The sequence below is a fragment of the Chrysemys picta genome, chromosome 3 (genome assembly GCF_011386835.1).
Source record: "Chrysemys picta bellii isolate R12L10 chromosome 3, ASM1138683v2, whole genome shotgun sequence".
NCBI lineage: Eukaryota > Metazoa > Chordata > Testudines > Emydidae > Chrysemys > Chrysemys picta.
Genome location: NC_088793.1, coordinates 164,133,031 through 164,159,974, shown reverse-complemented (window position 1 = coordinate 164,159,974; position 26,944 = coordinate 164,133,031). Strand labels below are relative to the sequence as shown.

At 37.6% G+C, this 26,944-nt stretch overlaps 1 protein-coding gene across 1 annotated transcript in view; it reads right to left on the bottom strand.

The window, feature by feature from the left end:
* Nucleotides 1-26,944, bottom strand: part of USH2A (usherin) — a 584,327-nt gene that overhangs the window by 179,490 nt on the left and 377,893 nt on the right. The window contains exons 40-42 of the mRNA XM_065589441.1: nt 12,706-12,856; nt 12,411-12,553; nt 2,108-2,736 (exon numbers count right to left, since the gene is read on the bottom strand). Of these exons, the coding sequence (XP_065445513.1) occupies nt 2,108-2,736; nt 12,411-12,553; nt 12,706-12,856 (923 nt within the window). The remainder of the gene's footprint in view (nt 1-2,107; nt 2,737-12,410; nt 12,554-12,705; nt 12,857-26,944) is intronic.

The window sequence follows — 26,944 nt, the reverse complement described above, 5'->3', positions numbered from 1 at the left end:
TGTTAAAATGCTAAATAATAGCAGAAATGAGTAGCTATTAAATGTAGTCTTTTATTTCAGTTGGTGCAGGATTTGGCCTTAAATTAGATAGCTGGCTAGTAATGAATCTACTGTTCTTTGCGTAAGCAACATTAGCTGTGTCCAATCTCTCTTGAATTATTTACTGCAGTATGCTTTTCAAGTATCTAATTATACAATTTTGCTTCATTTCTTTTGGCGATACTGTGATAAACCCTTTCTGTCCTTAAAAGTTTTGACTGTACTCTTTAGAGAACAGAAGTAAGGTAATGTTTCAGCTAAGAAATACACCCAGTATGAATGAGCAGATTTTGAATTTCTCTGTCCTGTTGTATGTGGAAAACTTTTGTTGTTTTATCTTAACTATTCCACTTGCCTAAATTCAGCAGAATTTAATACAAAAGACGACCAGGTTCAGAGGAATTCACCACAGTACTAGTACAGAAAAAGAAAGCCTGGGACTGCTATAGCAGCAATTGGCACAAAATATGTCCCGCTCATACAGAAGGCTGTACAACATAGACCTTAAAAGGCTGAGAAAGTTAATGAGAGACTAGGGAAACAAGAAGGTAAAAATACCCAACTGAACTGTCTAATCAGACTGCAAAATCTGATAAAGTATTCTTAGATTGAAACTGAATTATTACAGAATGAAATGCAGGATTGTGCTATCAAACTTGGTCTCAAAAGAGAATTGAGCCAACTGTTTTTTAGGAATGGTGAATCCCTGATATTTTGGATTTGAAACAGGGGAAGATCCAATTAGTAATGAATGTGTATCCTAGATCCCAAGGAAAAATCAAGTACAGGATCAAGAATAATTTGATAAGTTTTTTTTAAATTAGGATTGAGCATGTTAACACCTAATGGAAAAGAAATTCCATATGTAAAAGGAGTAAAACTTTATGACCTTGGATACAGCATCGAAGGCAAACAGTGACTTCTTTTACTGTTATAAAGACTAAAGTCAACGTGACTGCTCATTAGGCAAGTGCTTAAATAATTTGCCGAACTAGGGCCATTGTCTGTACTGTAGATTTTACTCCATGTTATTGTTCCTGTTCCTGGCAAATCCATGAAAGGATGGTTTGATGATAACCACTGTATTCTTGATATTAATGTGGATGGTAACATGTAATGCTGTAGACATTCAAATAAAATTTAGAGAGCTCAAGTTTCATTGTTTAAAAGAGGGTAACTTATATCAAAGTTTCATATTGTGGATGAAGAATGAAAAAATTAGCACTTAAATTCATATCCTCAAACTATTTATGCTGCCTGGGTAACTCCACTTTATATTTACCTTTTGAAACAAAATACATTTTAAACAAAAATAATAATTCTAACAGATGAACTTCAGTCTTATGCAAATGTCCTTTGTTTTGTGCTCTAGTGAGCAAGCTACTGTACCAATACTTTTGGCATTAGTACAAGACTGAATCCATGGAAGCATGTGTGTATTTACACAAAGAGGCTTCTAAGCTACAAAAATCCCTCTTGTTTGGTTACACTAATTTCCCTTGAATGAAGTTTGTATGCAAGCCAAAACAATGGTAGTTATCCTGTCCTCTAGAGCTCATTCCCAACTGAACAATGTGAATAATTGAAAACTTCCTAGCTAGTCCTGTAAGGCTACTCTTTCCTAAGTCAGAGGACTCATGCTGTTATTTTTGCTTCCTTAGCCTTAGAAAAAGGACCTTTAATAATTTGTTAAAAAAGTTTAAATATTTATAACTTGTAACTTTATTAGTATTTTAATGAAGTCTTCAGAGTTTTGTGGTTTTTTTGTAATTCATTTTCTGGTCTATTTTAGTCTGACTAGGGGATGAAAACTAAATATCCCATTGTGATATTCCAAATATTTCAGGTGTATGAGAAAAATGAAAGTGTCAACATAATATGGGGATGCAGACTTCGAAGAAAACTGAAGCCAAATCAAAGACAGTTTTAACCCAAAGGCCAGATGCTAATATTTATCTACCCCCACAGCAATAAAATTAGTTAGTTCAGCCAGTAGTTGTCTCTGTCAAATACACATTCTTACAGGGAAAACATGTAAAAATTGTGAGACAAAACAAATTAAACCTACCTTAACCAAATCTGGTCCCAACACCTCCACATCAGGTGGCTGAACACCAGCAGGTCTTGATGGTCTGGTGGTAACTTCTGACCAAGCGCTGCTGTTAGTGCCTCCATTAAGGGTGCTCACCAGTATTCTGTACTCAAACTTCTTCCAAGGGCTAAGAGCAGCACTCTGGTCAACATAGCTCATGGCATGATTATGAGGTAGAGTCATGACAGTGGACACTTGTTCTGTTCCTTTAGCCCTCCTTTCTATTGTAAAGTTTTCCACCAAACCATTTGGGTGAACAGGGGGTTGCCATGATATAAGCACAGATGTTGGCGTGTCTGAATACAGCTCTGGAGCAGGGATATCTTCAGGTGCATCTGAGAGAGTCTGTATAGCTGCGGCCTTGGGTGAAAGGGAGCATCCTTTAGAGGTGCAGCCTTCTACTTGAAACTGATAGGCAGTATAAGGACGCAAATGATGTATGGTGCAATTAGACTGGGTTCCTGGCACTGTTGCATGCAGTTGGCCATTTTGGTAAATGTTGTAATGAATGATGTTGCCATTTGGCTTTGATGGATGCTGCCAAATGATGACTGTTTCCCTAGATTTCAAATTCAAAAGTAGTGGTGGGTCTATAGGACCAGGCTCTGTAATTAAAAAAAAAGCGGGGGATAAACACAATGTTGGGGCTTTTTTTTTTTTTTTTTTTTAATGAAAGGCCAACCTAGCAATTATTAACTACTTAAAGGAAACTACAAGGCTCAAAGGACAAAAGAGGTTCAGATTAATTGAATATTCTATTCCCCTTAAGAATGTAGGCCCAACTATTTAAAAGACTCTGCTAAATGTATATGGATCCCATTTCAATGACAGGTTGCTTATTAAAAACAACAAAACCGATCTCTCAATGAGATTACATTGAATACTGTTATCCTGGAGAGAAAATGTAAGACCATGTAACAGTTTAGAACCATAGTTCTAGCTTTTGCTGATATTTTTCTAGAGCACCAGCTACTAATTACAACCTATAACCGTCATAACAAAGCTGCACATTTTACAGCTCAGTAAACCTCTTCTGCAACTCTCATTATATATTCAATATTTTAGTTCATTCTGTTTATAATTCTAATCCATTTTTTGCAATTTATCTACTCCCTGTTAATATTATAGGTGATTTTTTACTGTGACTGTGACAGAAGCTGCCGATTTAGCTCTTTCACCTACTGATAAATAAACAATGCACAGATCTGACCTTTAGGTTAACAGGTTTTATGCTTGCTCCACTCAGCACTCTAACTGATTCAATTATCATAAAGGTTCAGGAGCCTCCATGAATACTGAAAAAGACCGACCATATGCCTGCATAGGTGTTGTGGAACAGCAAATACTCTGCAGCCCTCCAGAGAAATTCCTTAATTGTAAATAATTTCACCATGCGACACAATCAAGTCACCTTGAATGCAAAACCCTCAGCCTGTGGAGGCAAAGTGTTATTTAAGCTTTACTGGGCTGCGTTAAATTCTGCAATTTGAAGGGCTGTTAAGTTTTTCAATTGAAATTTCATTTAAAATGCAGGTGCTTTTTATTATATTGAGGCTTTACTGCTCTCTAGGTACAAGCAAGAACATGGTGCAATAACACAAATCTGGCTCAATCACTGATCAGTAACAGCTGTAATTCCAGAACATTTAGCATTCTTATAAACCACATCCTGAAAACTATAAATTGCTACAGCAGATCAGGATAATACTATATCCCTCTATTCTGCCCACAGCAATTTTGACATTTATGAGATTTTTCTGTGAACATTAGATTTTATTGAAAAATCTTATAAAAAGATATACTTGGATTTCATAATTGTTTAAAATAGCTTTGCTTTTTGTGGGGTTGTTTTTTGTAAGTTTCAAATATCAAAGGGTTTAAAATTCAGCAGTGACTATGATTGTTACATGCTTTACTGTATTAGCATATACAGAATTCCATATACAATAGTCTGTAATACAACCATTTACTTCCCAGTGAAGTGCAAATGCAATCCCAATCATTAGGAAAAATCTCTTTATGGGGAAAAATGATTTTGCTACGTACAGGCATTAAAATGACATCATTCTTGTTAATTTATAAATGCAAACATATGCGAATAGGAACCCTAGAAAACAAAATAATTCTGGCACAAAGCATAGTCCTTTCTTTATGTTTGGAGAGTAGTCAAAGCAGCCAGAGGACCTGATTCTGCTCTCACATACATAGATGTAAATCAAGGTGACTCGACTAAAGTCAATGGAATTACACTGGTATAAAATTGGTGTAAGAAAGCAGAACTGGGCCAGAAACATTTGTCTCATTTTCAGATTCATAAAACAGGGGGAAGTGTATTCCTTTCACTACATGTTGTGTCACAAAATAATTTCTATTTAATGTATTACAGATCACAGGCTAAATTCTGCTTAGTCACACTTGAATGGAGCACTCCAGATTTACATCAGTGTACTGTAAAATGAATTTGGATTCTTGCATTCTTAATTGGAAAAAAAAAAATCTGCCCTCAGGATCAACTAAATTCTGACCTTACTTACACTTGTGCAAATCCAGACAGTTTGTCATTTGGAACAGAGTTTGGCCCATTATTTAGAATTTATTATTTTTCAGAGTAAAGCAAATTTGTATTCCTTAAAATGACAATTTTTCCCTGAAACAAAAAAAATCCCTTTTGACATTTAAGATCTTGAAAATCACTTGTGGGGGATTGAAGTTTTTTAAAAAAGTTGAAAGATATAATATTTTCCACTGAGTTGTATGCCAGCATTTTGTTTAATTATACCTCATATACAAGCAATCACACTGTGAGCTTTTGCAGGGGAAAAAATAACAATCAGGCAGTTTGTTCTCTGTTGTGATGGAAGGGATAAGCCTTTTATTTCTACTGAATAAGTTGCTGGCATAATAGGTGAAACATTTGTGATAATTAGATGAACTTGTGCTCCAAACCCCCACAGAGTTTAGACATATTCCTTAAAGACAATCTGCTATAACGTATGGGAAGAGATGCTTATCTTCAGTTTTGCCTTTCTCCCCTTCAACACCCCCCAAACAAAATTTTTTTTTTTTTTTTTGGTAGCTAACGCATCTACCCATACATTCCCTGCTGGCCTTTTAAAAAGAGAGACTTAAAACTCTCTCGATTCAGACAAGACATTTGAGAGATGCTTAATTGGCCCCACTGGATAAGGAAGCGTTAAATCCTGGTCCCTAACACTCATGCAGTGTAGCTTCTTTTTAAATGACAAGCAAAATCATCTAATTCTATATACAAATCAACTAGCATGATACTGCTTGGTTGAAAGGGTCACCACAATTATGTAAAACATGAGCATTAACTATAATTGGGGTAGTTTGCTAATACAATAAAAAGCTCTGAACATGAGGAAAGTTATGCTCACAGCAGTAGCTATCACTTTCTAAAGTAAGAATTCATGGATGAAATGACATGAAAAAGATGGTTATAAAATTTTAATGGAATGATAAAAGGCAAAAGTCAGCCTCTCAGCTGAATTCTTAAAATCCCTATATATCACAATCAGCTCCTTAACTGTAAAATCAATGTGGAGTATAACATGTTGTCAATGTGGTTGTCACTGGAGGGAAGACTGCAAAGTATGACAGCTACACAGCTCAGCCTGCCAATGATAAAAATAAAATCATAAAGCTCTTTACTCAGATGTAATTGTTTATAGAACTAACTATTGAAAATGGGAACAGGGAGCATCTTTTTCCTTAAGATCTCTGATTCATATTTCAAGCCATTTCATTACAACATTAAAATTGGATGGTAGTTTCATTTTGGCAAATGGAATTATCTTTTATGAAAGGCTATTTTGCTCATCTACTTCAAAAGTTCAGTCTCTACTTAAAATGAAGGCACAGAATTGTCATTAATCTTTTTTAATCACCAGCCTAGAAACACGTTTTTATATACTTACCTGTACAGATTTTAGGGGGCCTATTCACCCACACATATCCCGGAACATTCATTAATGTTCCGGGATATGTACCTAGGTTACTGCTCATTAAAGCTAATGAGAGTTGCATGCTTTGACTGGAAGCTCTCTACCTAAGCAGAATAGACCCCCCGTTCATCGTAAGCCATCTATTTTTCTCCCCCCGAGACCTCTTGGTGGTGAAATTATAAACATCGACAAAATGTGATGTCAATTATAAACTGTAGAAACTATTGGCTCCATCCAGTGGCAATCCAAGTTCTGCCCACAAGGGGAGCATGATTCTGTTGTCACTTAGCCTCAGCCTTCCTCACTCATGACATTCCTCACCCCTTAACTATAATGGAATATGAAGTTGCATGCTCCTTTATATGGAGGAAGAGCCACAGTTATGGAATAGTAATACTTTTGCCTGTGCTGATAGAAGAGAGATATCTTTACATTAGGACTTTTTCCACAACAACACTATAACAGATTACTCAAAGGAAAACAAATAGGATTTTTTGTTAATCTCAACCAAGGATCATCTGAGCACAGATATTTCAAATAATCATAAGAGGTAATAGCACTATATTGATAGGCACTATATAAATTAATAAAATAACTAGAAATAAAATGGTTTTTGGCTATTAGTAAATCTATCATCCATACTTAGCCCCATAAAATCAAGGCACAAGCAAAGGAACTGTAGTGGTCTCATGCTCAACAACTATTGTATAACATGTATGTTTTGCCTTTACCTCTTGTGAATGAGCATAGGATGTAGGTATGAAATCAGTGGATGACCTTTGAATCATCTGAGCCAGATAAAAAAGGAAGGTGAGGTTGTCTGACAAAAACCTTTTTTGCTGAAGTGTATGCCCAAAAGAAAGGTGTACTTTAAAGACAGTATAAAGAAGTTTACCCCATGGATTCAAGGAGAGCATGAATGTCACAACACTAGATTGTTCCACTGTGCATGGGATCAAAGACTTTTCAAGAGATATTGCCTTCAGAAAGAGGGAGAGGTGTGCATGAAGCAGCACAGCATTACTGTGAGAAAACTAGATCTCGGATCTTTATGAAAAGCTGAGTAGACGAAATGTGAAAATGTCTTTTGTTACCAGTAGAAGGGGGTAGTATTTTTCCATATGACCATGAACATCAGGTCATATTAAGCTGCTATGGTAAATCCAGTTGGCAGTGTTTCCTGTTTTTGAAGAGGAAATTGAATGAATCCTGTGAGAAACCATCAAAATGTGGCCACTTAGGATTCCATGCAGAGAGTTTCAGATGTGAACAGCCTTTGGGAGACTTTTCAGTGAACGAGGTTCTGAGATAATGGTAAAATCCACAGCTGACATACTGACATATGCCTTGGGAGCTATGGTCACCTGGCCAAAATGGAACTTAGAAGTTTTCCTGCAGCTTGGTTGTCAATCTTTCTAGTTGTCCTGGATGTTTGAGGGAAGAGAGGAAATACATAACCCTAGGCATTTGACCAGAGGAACAACAAGGCATCCACTCACCAGGCATGGATGCCAACTTGAAGAACAGATTTTGTTCACTTCGTGTTGGATAAATCCACCTGTGGAAGGAACCACCTCCAACCAATCTCAAACACTTGTGGGCTAGATGCCAAAAAATGGAAACTGAACCAGCAACAGTTGAGCTTCTCGGTGTAACTGCTGGTCTCAGAGTAGAGGTACATGGTTTTGGGGGACAGAGCCAGATGTTCCAAGTGCAACAGGATCTTGCTGTTTAGCCTTTTTGCTTTTCATTTCACGTTGATGGTTAAGATAAATCCTCATGGTTCTGGAGCCACTCTCCATGTGGATGGTTATAAACTAGCTGATTGCTTCACTCCCCACTGCTCACAGCTTCAAGCAGTTGATGCTCAGCTGCAACTCCTGGGGAGACCACTTGTCCTGAACCATATTTAGACCTATCTGAGCTCCCAACCCTGACAGGTTGGCATTTGTGGTCATTTGGGTTCCTGGCATATCTGTCAGTTATTTGTCTTTGAATAGTTGAATGTCCCTCTATGGGTGAGGGACGCTCCACCAACACAGGTAGTGCTGCACTTCTGGGAATAGGTGCAATAGGTAGTCCATTTCCTGAGTTTATCTCCAGTGACCAATCAGAAAATTGTGAAGGACATTGCCTGGAATTGATATTGTTTGTTTCTGACTGCAAAGTGTTGAAATTTGTGATGACAGAGGTGTATCGGCACATGCAGACCATGGGAGCACATATAATTTTCTGCATGTTCCAGATGCACTAAGATCAATACGTTTTTTCTAAAGGACATGTGGAAATAGCAATTTCCCATTGTTTATAACTGGGTCAAATCTGGCTGGACGTTTCTTAGAGACAGCAAAAAGCATCTCTCTGACTTCAGGACTATCCCTCTGTTAAATTTCAACCCTTTGGGGCTATCAGCTGGTGTATTTTAGAGCAGCCATAAGGCTACACTAAAAGTATGATGGGGTTGGTGCTGGCATAAAACTGGCTTCAAGAGCTGTAACTAACTCCTTGGCAGCTCCCCCTCTCAGCCCATCCAGAATGTTCACTATGAAAGAAAAGCATTAAATAAGATTAATATCTTAATTCCCTAAACTCGAGGAGAGATTCCATTTTATTCTTAGATGCAGTGCATGAAATTCTGATCTCAGTTACTCAGGATAAATCCAGAATAATTCTATTGTTTTCAATAGAGTTAATCCAGATTTACACCCAAATAACTGAAAGCAGAATTTAGCCAAGAAATTTCCTGAATTGTTTGTATTTGTCTGGCAGCAAATAGTCTGACATTATTCTCACCAAGATCACTGGAACAAACATCTTTTATTAACACATGTTTAACAGGTTTTAAAATATTAATAGGAAATGTACATTATTGTTATTTGGCACTGGCAGGTTAGACTTTTAAAAATGCATGGAATCAGTTACTGGTGTCAGACTGATGTAAATGAAAAAAATATTTGAAATATCTATTAACATTCTCTTCAGCATCTACCTTTATATTATAATATTTTTTTCCCAGACAACAGATTTTTTTATGGTGATGTTTACTGAATTTCCTCTCATCTTTTCTGATTTCTTGCTAGTCGGGTGAAAGAGCTATTATAAGGAAAATATATATGGTCAAATCCTCAGCTGGTGTAAATTAGTGTAATTGTATTGACAAACAGAGTTACCACTATTTATAGTAGTTGATCAGGCCAATATACCTATATATGTGATCCTTCTATGGATATTTTGTGCTACAGAGGCACATATTTGTGGGGTAAAACTCAAATATGGACATGGGAACATGTCTTTATTTTACCAGGTTAAGAGATACAGGAAATTTCAACTGTCAAAATTGCACTTTAAAAAGTCAGAGGATATTGGTTAGAAAGACCAGATATTAAGTGTAGCTCTGGCAATAAGCTGTCAGTATAGGTGGCTTTACAAGCAACATGTTGAAGCCTTGACAGAAATACTACTTATGCCCATTGCCAATCATTCAGTCTTTGTCAATTGAATTGAACATCCTTTCAGAGATGGCAGCCTTCCACAATGACACCAAAAATACAGAGTCCTCAGTCACCATTATAGTGGTGTAAGCTGTGTTGGTAAATTACAAACACAGAAATTGTTGGATACTGGAGATATATCAGCATATATTCTTTATCAATGCAAATGGAGCAGGGCATGGGAATGAAATGCACGGTCACTGAGAGGATAGAGTTTATAACTGCACTATAAAAATAGTATTTTTCAAGATGAAAAACCAGATGTGGCAGCAACAGTTTAAGAAGCAAATGAATAGCAATTTTCAAAACATTAGAGCTGGGCAAATATCAATGGAAAGCTTTCCATTAATTTTTCTTCAAATGTTTAAATGAATTCACCTAAGCCACATCACGCCCCTTTTGTGTCAACTACCTACGGACATTAATGCAATCAAATTGTTCATAAAAATGTTTGCAGAAGGTAAAATTCATTCCGGTACAGAAGGCACAAGTCCTATGCACCAGTAAAATCCCATTTATGGCCTTAAGTGGGAATAAAGTGGAACATAGGTCTTGAAAAAGCTCTGTGAACAAGAGTGAATTTCACCCAAAAAGCATATTTAGAAGTTGCACACACACATATTTTCAAAAACCCTATTTTAAACTCATACATCAATGACTGAGCTCAATGTGTACTCATCCCACACAGGAAAAAAAACAATATCGTGCGATTTACCTGACCATTCTCAGCTAACTATTATAGTCTGAACAACAAATATTCACAGATAACTGTTCAGTCAATCCACAGTTTTAAAAAAACAAAAAATGTATTAAGTAATTTTACAGAACAAGTGCATTAAAGGAAATTATGATCTGATCAAAAATCTTCATAGGTAGAAAAGAGGCTAAGTCTCTGGTTCCGCAAAGATTGACTCATATACTGAACTTTATTCATTCATATGATTAGTCCCATTTAAATCAATGGGGCAACTCAAGTGCTTAGATTTAAGCACTTGTGTGTTTCCAAGATTGGGGCCTACATTTGTCTGATAGCTGTAAAAAACATGTCTCCAACTGATGATATATTTCTGTCTGAGATATTTTCTGAATACAGGTGTCAGAGTGGTAGCCATGTTAGTCTGTATCAGCAAAAACAACGAGGAGTTCTTGTGGCACCTTAGAGACTAACAAATTTATTTGGGTATAAGCTTTTGTGGGCTAGAACCCACTTCATCAGATGACTGGAGTGGAAAATACAGTAGCAGGTATAAATATACAGCACATGAAAAGATGTTAGTTGCCATATCAAGTGGGGGGTCAGTCTAACGAGACAATTCAATTAACGGTAGGATACCAAGGGAGGAAAGAAGAACAGGAGTACTTGTGGCACCTTAGTCTCTAAGGTGCCACAAGTACTCCTGTTCTTCTTTTTGCGGATACAGACTAACACGGCTGCTACTCTGAAACCTGTCATTATGCAAGGGAGGAAAAATCACTTTTGTAGTGGTAATGAGAGTGGCCAATTTCAAACAGTTGACAAGAAGGTTGATACGAAAGCTTATGCCCAAATAAATTTGTTAATCTCTAAGGTGCCACAAGCACTCATTTTTTCTGAATACAGTCTGCTTTGATCTTAGAGAAAGGGGTGAGAACAATGAGGAGCCACAAATGGTGGCTAATTTATACCCCAATTAATTCTGTTACTTTAGGTCCAAGGTGCCTGATTCTTTTTTCACACCAGTGTAAATCTGGAGTACAAGGAAAAGCAGGACCAAGAAGTTGGGATTTTAATTTTTCAATTACAAAAAATATTTCTCTCAGAATTTCTCTTGTTTATTAAATGAGTGATATGACAGGAGGCATCTCTTAGGCAAAGATTTTGATTGTTCTGATATCTGGTATACTGGAGTCATTAGCTAATGATTTGAAAAATGCAAGAAAACATTTTTCAAAGCAACAGCACACTTCAAGAAGTGTGGTTATGGCTCTACTAGATACCTTCATTACACAGCCATTGGACTTCAACTATGCTGTATCTGAGGTATATGTGCATTTGTGTGTTTGGTAACTGCACACCTTCTCATGTGTTGTTTTTATATTGCACCTAGTACCTGTGCAACATATGTCAGTTAAAATGGCTATGTTCACAACCCTAGCTTTAATGTCAAACAAATGCAAGTAGAGTGAGTTTGCAAAGTATGAACCAATTAATGCCAGACTTAGTGGATGAGTTAAGGGGCTGGCAATATAAACTGTGCCTTCTTCTTACTGATCACTTGTTTGAAACAGTATCCAAAAGTCCTACAGAAAGCTGCTGCACTACTTAGGTGGCATCAGCCCAACGACCACAAAAGAAATGACATCCTTCTTTACATGCTGAACAAGATGACAAGGCTATATCTTCATTTACTACTGACGTCAATACATTTACTGATGTAAATGAAATCAGACTCTAGCTCACAGAATGCAAAAAAAAAAAAAAAATCCACCCTCACTCTAACAAACTATCCACACTAACAAATATTTTTCTCTATCTACATATGGCCATATGTGAATAGAGAGAGTCATTATATAATGAAATGAGGTATTTCTCTGAAAAATATTCCTTTACATCCATTTAATGAACAGTTCACACAACTCATACAAGATTTTTTAGGTGTTTTTATTACTGTAGCTTAGCTCTCAGGGAGAAAATATGTTATTACTATTAAGCTAATAAAATGAGATAAAAGAAAAAGAAATCATATGCAATGCTAGTTTAGCCAGCGGAAGGATATGCATTTGTATTAAACATCTGTTAGCAGATAAGTGGGATTCAACTCTGTATTTTTGCAAGCTACTTACTGTCCTCTGCTGTAATCATTGGAGTCCAGTCACTATATGTATTACCATAACCATTGGAGACTATCATTCTCATCTCGTACACTGTATATGGCTGAAGATCTTTGACTATGTAGCTTAAGGAAGCAGAGGGACTGGAAAATAACCTGGAAAGAAATGAAGAATGAGTTATAAAGCTCCAAAATACAAGAGGTGGGGGTAGAAAAGAAGACAAAAACACCCTACGGGTGAGCCACCTCTAAAATAATTTTACTTCTCTTCACTGACAATTTACAGAAGATTTTTATTGTTTGCATACTCTAGAATATCATCAGTGGAATTCCTAGGCCTCATCTGGAGTCGATAACTGGGTAAGCCTGGAGCGTTATTGCGAACTGGTGTAGACCAGACAACCTGAAGACTGGTCGGCGTGGCAGATGAAAGCCTTGGAGGCAGCATGCCATCTGGAGCTGTCAAAAAACATGGATGAATTAGAGCAGAGAAAACCGTGGAGAACATATGCTGGATGGAATCAAAATGCTCCATATACTGGAAAAACTGTTCCTCACGATCAACAGCATGTCAACATGGTCCATTTAATTTAACATTTTCGTTACTGAAGTACTGTACTTCTTTATGTTCTTCTTTCCAATACAATTACACCAATATCACTGGGCTGAGAGCAACCCCCAAAACACCAAAAGGAATTCAGTTGTAACATTCTATCCCACCTGCTAGTATATCAGCCCCCTGCACTGTCAATTTTACTCACATTGAAATCAAAGGAACATCTCATTGAAGAAGTATTACTCAATCTGAGTAGCAGGGCAGCAAAGTCAGGCACTTCATTCAAATACCCCTCCCCTTCTCTCATTAAAAACTTGATATAACATTTAGCAAATCAGATACTCAGCTGGTATAAATGAATGTAGATCCACTGAAGTCTGGGGATTTGGACCAGTATTTCTTCCATTTGATTAATTCTAACTTTTATTGAGTGGGCCCAGGAATCACAGATCCAGCCCTATTCCAGGTTCTGAGGCAGTTCTTCAGCTGGTATCAATCGGTGTAATCCCATTGAAGTGATTTACACCAGCTGAGATTGTGGCCTTATGTTTTTCTCACCATGAAAGACTAACCTGGTCGATAAACCTTTCATGTATAACACATTTGACATTTGTGTATTGGATGCCAAAACAGCATATTTTCAGAATGTTAAATAGAAAGGTTGGACTGTTTGATTTCTTTTTTCATTTAAACTTTTGTAAAGTGCTTGTGTCTTTGATGGTTCAGTAGCTATCATTTGCATCTTTCTGTGGTCATCCAAATAGAAATTTTTCATCACTGTTCTCTTTTTCTGGTACCAGGCTGACTGAAAGATTGTTGTAAACCAATCTATGGTTCAGCGTGTTGACTGGCACCTATATTAAGGAACTGCAACTGATTGGCAGAACTACTAAACTGGGCACTTGGGTAAGCAGCACGTTGTAATTTAGTTTTATGATCTTCATGTACCATGTGAAGAATAGCTGTCTCCCAAGTGGCAAAAACAGACATTGTGCCCACATGGTGCCTGAATCCTTTCTGCTAGAGTTTAAAGATTAAGTTTTTCTCTCAGTTACCATACATTCGTGTAAATCGAGAGACTCCATTGATGTCAATGAAATTGTTCTAGATTAACACTGATAAACTAAAATCAGAATTTGGCATGCAATATATGTTTTAAAATCTGTGTGTGCAAAATACAATACACATACATAATCAGTCATTATTTTAGCATCCATTTGTAAAGTGCCTGGTAAGGTCAATTGTAAGTAAGCTCTGCCAGTACAAAACGAGAACAAAAATAAATAGCAATTAAAATAAAATACTTTGCATTACTATAGTGCCTTTCATCAGAGGACCTCAGAATGCTTTTACAAACATTCACTAATTAAGCCACACAATCCCTCTATGAGGTAGGGCACCATCTCATTCAAAATTAAATTGCATCTGAAGTTTAAATGTACCAACTGTTCAAGTACATACACAAACTTTACATAGATCAAGACCAGAAGTATACTACAACTCGCTGAAAATGGCAGGGGAATTCAGGTAAGGGAATCTAATTAACTCACTGGTAATTTGGCCAAGAAGCTGGGGTTCACACCACTATATTTGAGAAAAGTATTATGAAAATAACATATTGCCTGCTAAGGAAGTAATGTGGTCCACTGGCTGGGTCACTGAACTGTGCTTATTCCCAGTTCTGCCAGTAGTCTGCTGTGTGTGACTTTAGGCAAGTCCTTCCACTCTATATGCCTTAGATATCTCATCTGTAAAATGGAGACAATGACACTTACCTCTTTTGTAAAGCTCTTTGAGATTCACAAATGAAAAGCATCAAATAAACTCTAACTATGTATTTTTATTAATTATTATGGAGGTACAAGAATGTTCAAGTACAAATATATAGCTGTTTAATAGTCAACTATTTACAATACAGATATAATTTAGTTGCCTAGATAATCAAAGTTAGAGGTCCAAATAGATGACATTGTACTGGTACAATGAAAAGAACAGTAGAGAATGTGGGCCAAACTCAATCCCTGTGTAGGTCCATTGACTTAATTTGGTCCTTTGAGGCTTTCAAATGTTAGAATGTACAAAATATATGTCTTTGTATAAAGGATTTCCTGGATCTTGCCGAGAATTTCATTAATATGCACCGTGAAAAAGAAGACTACAGGAATAAAGCACTTTTGAGTCTCTGTCGAGTAATAACTAGAAAGGTGTCTATAAAATTGGTCACATTTTGATCATTAAAACTTTGAAGGGTTTCCTAAACAACCTGATCATTCTAAATTGCATATAGAACATATTCTGGTTATTTCAGCTACTCCCCGTAAACTGAGATCTTTAATGTAATATTTCCCTCAGTTTAACCCCTTTATCCTACTCTTATTCCCCAAAGTACCCAAGCAATAACTGGTAACCAGAAATAATTCAGCTGCAGGTTTCTCAACAGAAGAGCCATGTATCTATCAGCTTGATATATTGTCTTTAAGATGCAATGTTGCTCAAAAAGCTCCCCTCAAGCTTTAATATCACTCTCAGGGGGCAACCACTCCATTTGCAACCTACTGAATCAACATCTTGTCCAGTAAATCCTAACTAGATCTGGTAAAAAAAAAATCATGCTTCATCTACAAAAAGAGAGCATAAAGGATGGGAAAAAATCTTTAATTACCTGTCTACCTTAACTATTTTATTGTGAGAGCAAATGGAGAAAGAATTATGCATAATAAATGGTTTAAATTGGCACTACCACCAGTTTTGGGAGAAAATGTGGACTAGGCAATAAGATACAGGAAGATGAGCCAAGAGAGGCATTCTGTTCCCAGGTCTGTCACTGACTTGCTGAGTTGCTTTTGAAAAGTCACTTAACATCTGTGCCTCAGTTTCCTCAACAAAAAAGGAGCTAATGATAGATCTCTAAGATTTTCAAAGATGACTAAGGATGAAAACCTTTATACGGTGGCTGCACCGTAAATGTTTCCTCTATTTTGAAAGACTCTACTACTTTGAGAGATATTTACCAATCACAAGAGTATTTCCATCGTCCATAGGGCAATCTCTCTCAAAAACACATGAAACTTTTAAAGTGCAGTCACCAAAAGTGATCATTATTATTTGAATGATAAAGTATTAAACCCATTAAATGGGTCTGCGTTGTATTCTACACTTTAGTACAATGCCACATAACTTAATGAGAGCAAGAACAGGCTGAAGGGCTAAATTCTAATCTCTATTAAATGGGTGTAAATTCAGAGTAATTCCAGTAAAGTTACCCTAGATTTACAGTGGTTGTAACTGAGATCAGACCTGGTATAGCCATACTATATGCAGAAGGCAAACACAAGAGTTTATAACTATGCAAATGTAATTCTAATAGTATGCCACATCTGCACATGCAAAATATTTAAAAATAGCACAGGTGCTGCAATTGCTTCTTATCTAAATGTTTTCCTTACACATGTGTGCATGCAAACTATAACAGCAGACATTTAACTACTAAGGAAGGAATTGGCTCTTCACAGTTTGTGCCATAAGACTGAGGAGCTATTGCAATGATAACGGAGTTTTGGATGAATGTCTTCTCAAGTCATGTTCACTCTTGCCCTTTTCCAGGTCTAATTCACACACTTCATTTCTTTATTTCACTGCATTGCTGTTTAGCCACCTCTGATTCATTTTCTCTTAGGTATCCATTCTAAGACCATGTTATTCAAGTCACTTTTTCTGGCAATATGTTCTGTACCTTGACATTTGTTTCTCTTCTTTTTCCTCAAGCATGCCTGTTACCTTGGCATTTGTTCTGTCCACATAATTCCTATCATTGCTTTCTCCATAATTCTCGGTATAGGCACATGTTTTTGTTTCATTTACTCAGTGAGAGACCATGTTGCTGGGCCATATGTCATCACTAGAAGGGCATGGTAGTTATAAACCTTTATCTATTGCCAAAACAGAAGATTGCTTTTTCTGTGTCTCATCTTCACAGATGCACTAGAGTCATTCTGGTTTCTCTTTTAACTCCTTCAGTCAGAACATCTCACTTATTCAACATATAATATACACAGCCAATATTCTTGGGTTTTTCTTTTCAGTTGTGTACCCAAGCATCTTCCTATCTTCAATGTCACTATTGCACATCATCCATCCTATACTTTGTAGATCTAAGAGTTGATCTCTGCTATGCCGACATATTGTTTGAAAAAGATGGGCTTGCTGGCCCACTCACAGTTAATAATACTTCCTCTTTTCTTGCTCAGGTTTCGAAGTCTTCACTGAGATGTACCGTTCCTTCTGATTTAGTCATCTGCCTGTTCTTTTGTTGGCATTTTGTGGAGGTCTTTAGTAGCAGTTCTGCCACTGGGACACTGACCTACTCAGAAAAATTTAATTTTTGAAATTTTATTTTAATCTTTACATCTGTCTTTATCCCAATTTTATGTGTAATTCGTAGCTCTTAATTTATTATCATAGTGCATTCAACTGCATGCAGCAATAGCTATTCCAGTATCCTAAGTTGTATAGTACAACTTTAATAGGCAACAGCAAAAAAGCACCAGCAATGGGACTTCAACAAGGCTTTGTTCAATGGCCTGGCGGTCACCGTGAGGAGCTGAAGGAGAGTTTTAAGACAGCCCTCTTGTGGGGCCTGACTTCAGTGGAGTTACTCCTGGTTTACATTGGTTTAAGAAAGAACAAAATTAGAGCTGATTTTTTCATACAATCTTAACTGTATTCAGTGCATCAGCTTCTGAAGAACGGAAGTGTAATAGATTGCCCCTTTCCTAAAGCATTAATTACCCCATACTGAAGTCAAGGTTATAGGAGCAGCATGTAAGATTTGTGTCCTGTGCCTTATGTTGATTTAAGAAGAGAGCACAGGCACACTACTTCAGTCAAGTTATATAGAAGTTTATCCGCACTACCCAACTTGAACTTCTGCTAAACTACAGAAGATATAAAAATACCAATAGGGAATTAGTTGATTGATTGATGATTATAAATACCTGTCGGACACACAATGGATGGAATTTATAACTGCCCAGTAAAACCAATTATTTGTCATGATGTTTAAAAGGATACCCAGCCAGTACTATCACATAGTAAAGCTACTTAAAAAACTTCCCCCACATACAATATTCATATGGGTGTCACAAGTCATTCTAAAACCACAGGTAAATAAAGGTGCTCTACCAGTAATCATAAAAATATAGGGCTGGACTTGAGAGGTGACCTAGTTTATAAAACCCCTCCTTCGATGGTAAGCCAGGAAAAGTATACTTAAATCAATACTTCCAATTACTTTGCTCTATGCACAACTTCAATACCCTGTGCCAAGTAGCTGTATAGGATGACGGAATCCTTTCCACTCCCCACATAAAAGCTATGTCTACACTACTGCCAGATCAACGCTCTGGCGATCGATGCACCGGCGGGGTCGATTTAGCGGGCATAGTGAAGACTCACTAAATCGACTGCAGAGCACTCTCCGGTTGACCTCGGTACTCCACCAGGAACAAGAAGAGTAAGGCAAGTCAACGGGATAGTATCTCCCGTCGACCTAGCGCAGTGTAGACACCGCAGCAAGTTGACCTAACTATCGACTCCAACTACATTATTCACGTAACTGGAGTTGCGTAACTTAAGTCGACTTACCGTGGTAGTGTAGACATAGCCAAAGTCTTGCAAACAACATAACCGCACGTTTTCTCTACCTCAGAGAGTGCTCGTGGCAAAAGAAGGGACAGGATCCTGCCCATCTACTGTGTGTGTGTGTTAGCTGCATGTTTTTTATGAACGGTCTTAAGAAGGGAACCTCAGGGCTGAAATTCTCATTTGTTATACTTTTTTGGGGTACAATAGCTTATTTGGATTTCTTTGAAGAACAAGAGATCTACAGTCTGAACATTTTTTGTTGGGGCAGTGGATATATCAGGGAATTGGAAGCAGCCTACAGAGCCTTTAATTCTAGGTTGTTGGTTCAAATCTAGCCTATGGTAGTAACAAACAAAACCATTACCACCTGATGATAGTTTTAATGGGAACATTAGCTTCAGTTGGTTGTCCTTGGTATGTGTCTTAAGAGGTACGATAAAGTAGGGCAAATAGATTGGCACTGTGGTTAGTTCAGTACTATTTTTTTTATTTGAACCTTTCTAAAGCAATGTATTGCTTTGAGGCTTCGGTAAAAGCTTTACAGTAATATTGAACCTAACAGCTGGAGTAAAACCACCACACAGCAGGTTGCACACTTACAGTTTCTTTGAAAAGCTAGGGTATACCGAAGGTGACTGCAGGACTTGTGGTCACTAGATCACAGTCCATCCAGCCATGATGTGCCTGACACCATGACATGCAATTTACACCCTTATCATTCTTTCCCCACCTGCTGAGTGGGAAAGAAAGATTTCCTACATCTTCTACTACCAGTAGGGATGGTGTCCCTGTTTGCCAGAAGCTGGGAATGGGCAACAGGGAATGGATCACTTGATGATTACCTGTTCCGTTCATTCTCTCTGTGGCACCTGGCATTAGCCACTGTCGGAAGACAGGATACTGAGCTAGATGGACCTTTGGTCCGACTCAGTATGGCCGTTATGTTCTTAGTAATTTATCCATGCAACACAGTAGGATTTGGTCCTTATTAAATTATTTTATATAGAATAAAAGTATAGATTTATTAAAGGAAAATATTTAAAGCTCACTGGCTCCTACTTATCATATTTAAACCTGAATTCCTGCATTAGTGATAGTTTTTTCTGGTTAATTGTTGTGCATAGATTACTAAGGTCATAATGTGGCTCATGCAAAGTCAATTTCACAAAGATGGTCATATAGCTGTCCTCATAGGTTGTTTGAAAACAGAGTTATGGTAGCTTCTTGAAATGCATAAAACAAGCACTTACTGTAACTCAACTGAAAACTGCACATCAGAATTCTTCTTCCCCATAATGTTTGAATTTCTCTTTGCAAAGGTGCTCCCTTTGGACATTCATAAATACACTAATAATTTACAAGATCAAGAAGTTCTCTCTCTTCTCCTTTCATATTTACATGTGTGGGCATTTGCTCTACAACTTCACCTGAAAGCAAACTATTTACTGTTTTCATTTAATTGAATGCTCCAATGTGCTGTGGTTTATACATGAAAAGGATAGAGAAAACAAATATCTTACATTTTGACTAAAAAGGAACGACATGGCCCATTGTTTATATTAATAACCAAAACATGCCACAAACCAGATACTTGCAGAACAAGGTACTACTCAACATGGTAGGGTAGCAGAATCTGGCCCTTAAAAACCAGTCACAGTTTTGGACTGGATTCTGATACTGTGATTCATATCAACTAGCATCCTACTCCATTAATAGTCCCATATAGATGATATCCCTACTACTCATGGGAGTGAAGTGCTATTTTGTGTGAGTAAGTGTAGAAGAATCTGTCCCACTGTTACTAAACAAAAAGAGAGTCAGTTAATCTCACCTGTTTATCACCCATAGAATAAGAGGCCAGTTACCTAAAGTTTAGCTGGCTATTGTTCATGAAGGATCCAATAACTAACATGAGAAGTGACTGCTAAGTATGCACTGTGCAAATAGAGAAAGATCTGGACTACAAGTTCAAAACTAGTCTTAACTTCTTTACAATCTTTTAGCTTCAGCACAGCTAGTAAAACTTATCTGTAACAAAAAACATTTCCATTGACTTTGACTCTTTTTTCTGTATGGAAACTTTCTGCACACAGATCATTCTTTTTAAAAAAAGTATTATTGGGGTGTTGAATCTCTCAGGGAGAAGATTGAGGGCCCTGCAGGGAGAAAGATAAAGTGGGAGATAAGCAGGACCAGGAAATCATATGACACATCAAATATTTTTTGGTCCTCTTTTTCACAGGTTAGAGCATTATATATTTGGCTAGCAAATTTTACAGTATCTGAGTACTTCCTTGCATGCTGGAGACACAAAGATATAAACCAATTTTATTAGCTGTCAAGTAAATTTTACAATCAATTCTGTCTTGTCACATTCACATCAAGTAACTGCGTGTACACACAGTGGCCAAGTGAGCACTTCGTGAGCAAATATAATTGTTCATGTGTGAATAGGGCTGGCTCCAGCTTTTTTGCCGCCCCAAGCGGCGAAGCGGGAAAAAAAAAAAAAAAAAAAAAAAATAAAGCCGATCGGCGGCACTTTGGTGGCAGCTCAATCATGCCGCTTCTTTCCTCGGTGGTAATTCGGTGGCGGGTCATTCGCTCCCTCTCTTCCTCCTCGGCGGCACTTCAGTGGCAGCACAAAGGAAGAGAGGGACTAAGGGACCCGCCGCCGAAGACCCCGGACGTGTTGCCCCTTTCCATTTGCCGCCCCAAGCACCTGCTTCCTTAGCTGGTACCTGGAGCTGGCCCTGCGTGTGAACATACTCATTTGCACACAAATGCCCTCCTCAAACATTCAGGGGAAAAAAAACAATCCCCCCGGCCCCCAAAAAGTTTGCTTGAATATTCATGGGGGTTGGGGGGTGGGGGGTGGAAGAGGGGAGAGAAGGGAGGCTGAAGATGGTGACATAGAAAGACAGACTTGTGGCTAAGGGGATCTGAGTTCAGTGCCTGCCTTTGCCACAGACTGCCTGTATCAACCCTGGGCAAGTCACAAAGGCCCCAATCCTGTAAACCTTTACTCATGTGGTTAAACATAACCATGTGGATACTATCCATAGAACTACTCAGGTGCTGAAAGTTAAGTACATGTGTAAGGGTTTTCGGGACGAAGATTTTGTCTCTCTATACTTTAGATCCTCATTTGTTAAATAAGGTTAACAATACCACTTCTTTTCTCCCAATCGTCATTTGTCTTGTCCACTGTGAGCTTTTCAGGGGAGGGACTATCTTTTAATATGTGTAATGTGCATCACACACATCACACTAGGGCTTTGGCTCTTGAGTCTCAAGGTGCTACTGTAAAATAAATAAAGGTGGTTTGGCTTCACTATAATTCAGATTCTGTGAACATGTTAATGAATAAGCTTTTCCACTGTTTACTCAAGTTTAGTACTCTGTGAGAAGTACAGAGAGTTGGACCATGAGATTACAGACATACCAATTTCCTTAATCTTCTGGAGTTTAACTGGGTAAAGTAAGTTTTTGGTGTATAAGAATAACAACCTGTTCTTGGGTTTGGTGCATAAGAAAATTTATACTGAAAAGCACCATGAAGACAAAGGGATACATTCCCAAAGAATGCATCGGAGTTTAGCCATTCCCTTCCTATCTACCTTACAGTTTAAGGGCCCAGCACCGCAGCATCTAAACATCTTCTATGGTTATAAATTGGTATAACTTGGTTCCCATTGGACTTCATGGGGTCTTTACCTCCTTTCCTTTCCCTGGTTATAGGAAGTTTTATCCATTTAATACAAATGCAAGTCATGCACCTGAAAACTGCATACATAATTCTTTGAAAATTTACCCCTAAATGGTTTACTAGTGTCTTGTAAATCTTAACTTTCTGTAAATCTCCTTTTAGTTACAACTGTATTTTAGCAAATAGAAGCTAAGAAATTATCTTACTACTTTCTTCAGTTAAACTCTATTTTTTAGTATTAAGAAGAATATCATTTCCTGCTTACCAGAGGTGAATAGGACTGAAAACAAACCCATCAAAGCAACAATATTAAGTGGAAATGCTAGTTTGTGGATTATCTTAACCTACTGACTTCAATTCTCTGTAAAGCATATACCCTTTGAAGTAGCCTGTATGCTCTAGTTTACAAAAGAAAACTACACGTTCAGTATGGCAGGTTCAGACAAAATACCAAAAATGATTGTATATTTTATTAAAAGCCTATTTTTTCTCTCTCTCTCTCTTTATTATTATTTTTTTTTAAAGAAAAGTGTAATTTGGTTGTTGTTCCCTTAGGTACACAGTACACAGTTCATAATTCATTTGATATAAAATGTCAGTTTAGATTCTTGCACTTCTTTGATAAATGAGAAAAAAACACGTACATTTCAATTTCTGTCTATACAGTTCTACCAGCAAACCAGGCTCCCCGCTCCCATTGTGCTGCTCAAAGACCTTTGTGTTCAATTAAACATCAAGATTCAGAAACTTTAGGGAATGATATTTCCAAGACATACAGTACAAATATGAGAAACTGGGAAAAAAGGTAATGATTTTCCTATCAGGTAAAGTGATTTCTCCCAAAAAGCATCTTTGATCCCTGAATTAGTTCTCAGTTATTATTTAATATATCACAATTGTTAGCAATTTTCTTTATATTCATATATAAAGTGATATAGTCAGCGCCACAAAGAGCAAATCACCATATTCTGCGGTTTTTTCCCTTCTAAACATTTGCTTGTGCCTCTATACCCATGAGTGCTAATGGGGAAAACATGTGCATATCATAGGAAGTGGGGGGGAATTAATCTAATGGAATCAGCAAACTGTAGAGCAGATTTGCCTACATAGAAAATAGCCAATTTAGGACCAGATTCTGAAACTTACTCACACTGAGAAATAATTCATTTGATTGGCAGTATGAGTAAGATGTTACTTGCTCTGAGCAAAGGTATCAGAGTCTGGTCCATAAGTAAAGAAGTTGCAAGTTAGCTTTGCAGCACTGAGGTGCAATCAGGGTTGCATCAATATCTAATAATAATGTTGAATAAAGAAAAATAGTCCATTTTAGCCAGGACCCCAAGAGAAATAATCTCTGTCAAATTCAGGGCTAGATAACCTAGAGAAAAGGGGAACCGGGAAGCAGACTGTGATGCAGTCATAATCCAGTTCCTGGTCTTCTCCTGGGGCAGAAGAACTAGGCTTGCTCAGTACAATTGAGCCTACAATGCTTTCTATTCACTGATCTCAATACAATTATTAAATATGATAGTCACTTTTTGATATTCACTCTGTTGTTAAAGACATATTACAAATATACCGTATATTCATTAATGCACTGTTGGCACGAGATCCTCAGCTGGTGCTAACTGCCATAGCTCCATTTGAGGTAATGGACGTAAGCACTCAATGTATACCATTGAGGATCTGCCCCTCAGTATCTTGACTACCAAGGACTTGCTGGTTTCTTGTTCAAAAATTGGCTGGCCTAGCCTAATTGGTTGTAACACTTAGTTTCACTGTTGCACGTATTCAAGCCCAAGCTAAGTTGGCTGTGTTTTGCCCAGCATCCCGAAACATAAGCAGAGGCACTACTGCCAACTCTGCATATATAAATGACAGCATATTAAGGGATGGAAAGGAAGACTCATGAAAACACTCATTCCAGTTTTCTTCAAGAAATTTAAAAGGCACTTAATACTTCCTTTTTTTAAACCAAGAGACCATGCCATTGATTTTAAGGAGTAAGCTTTCAAAACCATTGTGGAGGTTTTTTAGCTGCCTGACTCACACTAAAATCAACAGGAGTCTCCTGGCTGAGTTTTCACACAAAACTCTGAAAATGATAATTTTCCTAAGAGTGATTGTCTGAGATATAGTTCTACAGAGTCCTCAAAACTTCTGAGAAGAACAAAACAAAAAACAGAAGAAAAGTAACTGCAGTTTTTCTTGCGGTGGGACCCATCAAAGAGCTACGAGTGAGTCATTTGGTCGGTGAAGCTGTGACACAGTAACAATAGCATTTTGCATTTTCAAATGATTCACCTTCCCAGAGAAGAGTCTAGAAATCTATCCTCAGGCAATGATCTGAGTTCTCTGCTCAGACACTGACTCCCTTTGTGGCCTAGGACCAAATTCAGCATTGGTGTCATGTGTGAAACCCCAGTGCTTGTATGTCTGTGACCGGAGCAGAATGTAAGCCTCTGTGGCCATAAAGTGGGCACAGTTGCATCACAAGAGTGTTGAGGGCTAATTAGTGAATGTTTGCAGGGAGCTTTAAAAACAGTAAATCGCTATATAAAGATTAAGACAGTGCTGAATGGTGCCATTGAGACATGAGATGTGTAATTTCTCTCTCCCGCCTTCTCCCTTACTCTCCCATCGTGAGTGATTAGGATAATAACTTCAGTGGGAAGCCATCCCTTGACCAGATCCTTTTTAAGTGGGAGGGTGGTTTTTTTTGTGTCAGAGGGAGAGATCAGGGGCTGTACACAGACAAAGTTACAGACAGAAGTGTAATACACATGTATGTGTGTACAATCATGCAGACAAGGAAAGAAAGTCATAGTGAGAAGAAAAAAAAACGGCATGGGGGTCAGTATCCAATGCTATTGGCAGGACTCACAAAGAACTCGATTGCGACCTTAAGGACCTTAACTGTGCTTTGTCATGAGCAGACCAGAGAATGTACTGTGGCACAGACAGTCTGAGGTTCTCCACTGGTTTCCCCTTGCTTTGAGAAAGAAGCAAGTTATTTCACCTCGTCATGGAGCAGCTTACTCTCTCCTGTGTGCCCAGCCAGTTAAGAATTGCACTGAGGAGGCTCCTTCATGAGCAGAGAGATAATGATAAATTAAGTAGGGAGAGGTCAATATCCAATGACAGATGTGACTCCAAAATAAAGAAATATCTTTTAAAAAATAGCATGAATTCTGAAGAGACTTAAGAACCAAATGAAAGTTAAAGATAGGATCAGATTTATTTTTAAACTAAACAAAATGCCAGCCATATAGGGGCTATTTTAATCAGAAAGGAAACATATAAAGGCAAGAATACTTTTATGGCAATGATTCTTAAGGAACAATGTGTCTCTATTTATCCCCTGGTGAAGAGGGAAAAAAATAGTGGTTTTGATTTCTCCCCTCCCTTCTATTCTTGCCCTCAGGAAGCTGGTAAGAGAGTCCCTTAATTTCTTTCACCCCCCCCCCATGTAAACCACATGAGATTATGTAAACGTGTTAGGCTGGCAGAACTTTGCTGGAGGCTTATAAAGTCCACTGTAAGCAGAGGAACTTCAAAGCTTCCTTTACTGCGCTCACTAACACAAAGTTGGTGCTTTAGTCAAATGTTTTATAAGTAGCATAACTTCTACAATCACACTGCTTTAATGCAGGAAGTACAAAAAGTAAATGACAAAAACCAGAAATTGGCCTTGACTTCCAGTTTATGAAAATGCCATTTTGTCGTGGAAACTTCAGAAGCGCTGTCCAAAATAAAATAAAATAAAAGGAGCTTTGTAGAAAAGGGCTCAAATCATGCTACTGCAGCAACATAAAAAATAGGTTCCCAACCCCCACAACTTATATATATATATATATATATATATATATATATGTGAAAACAGCTGAAAAGAAAGAATTCATGATGTGATTTCTCACACATCTTCTATATATTGTCACTAGGAACATAAATATCTTTATTGTTGAATATATCACAAAGCATGACAACTTTATTAGTAGTTCTTAACAGTCTTGGTAAGAATTACACTGAATGAAAAAACAGTACACAAATAGGCTCAGATTATCTATAAATTGCATACATCATCTAAATTGTGCCCTTGTTTTATACACAGTTGAATAGGACTGACAAGAAGTTTATATGGCGAGAGGCTGTCATTTTAAAATACCATCTGCTGCTAAATCCCACAACAGCCTAGTTTCCATATTTTTTATATATTTTTCTGTGTTCCTATCCAGTTTCTAGTTCTCTAGCACAAAATATATTCTGGTGCAGTTTGTCTGCAAGACTGTGCAGCACTTAAAACTCATGCTAATGACTAAAGTTTTGCAGAAATCTAGAGTGAGCCCCCTGCACTTAGTTAGAGCTAAGCCACCCAATTCACCATGCGCTGGGGCAATCACTTGGTAACTGACCACATCAGCTTTTGGGTTAATTGTACCTTTATAATGTACTATCTTGAGCTGTTTGATGTGTTGTCTCATCTGCATTCCCAAATCCAGTACAAATATCCAGATCCTCCCAAATCGTACAAAGCTGCAGATACTGGGTCAGGTCTTTGATCACCTCCTCCTCCTCACTCCAGCTGCTTTACACTGCTTCTGGAGGAAGTAGCCTAAAAACTGATGTAATCAGCTAAGCAGTG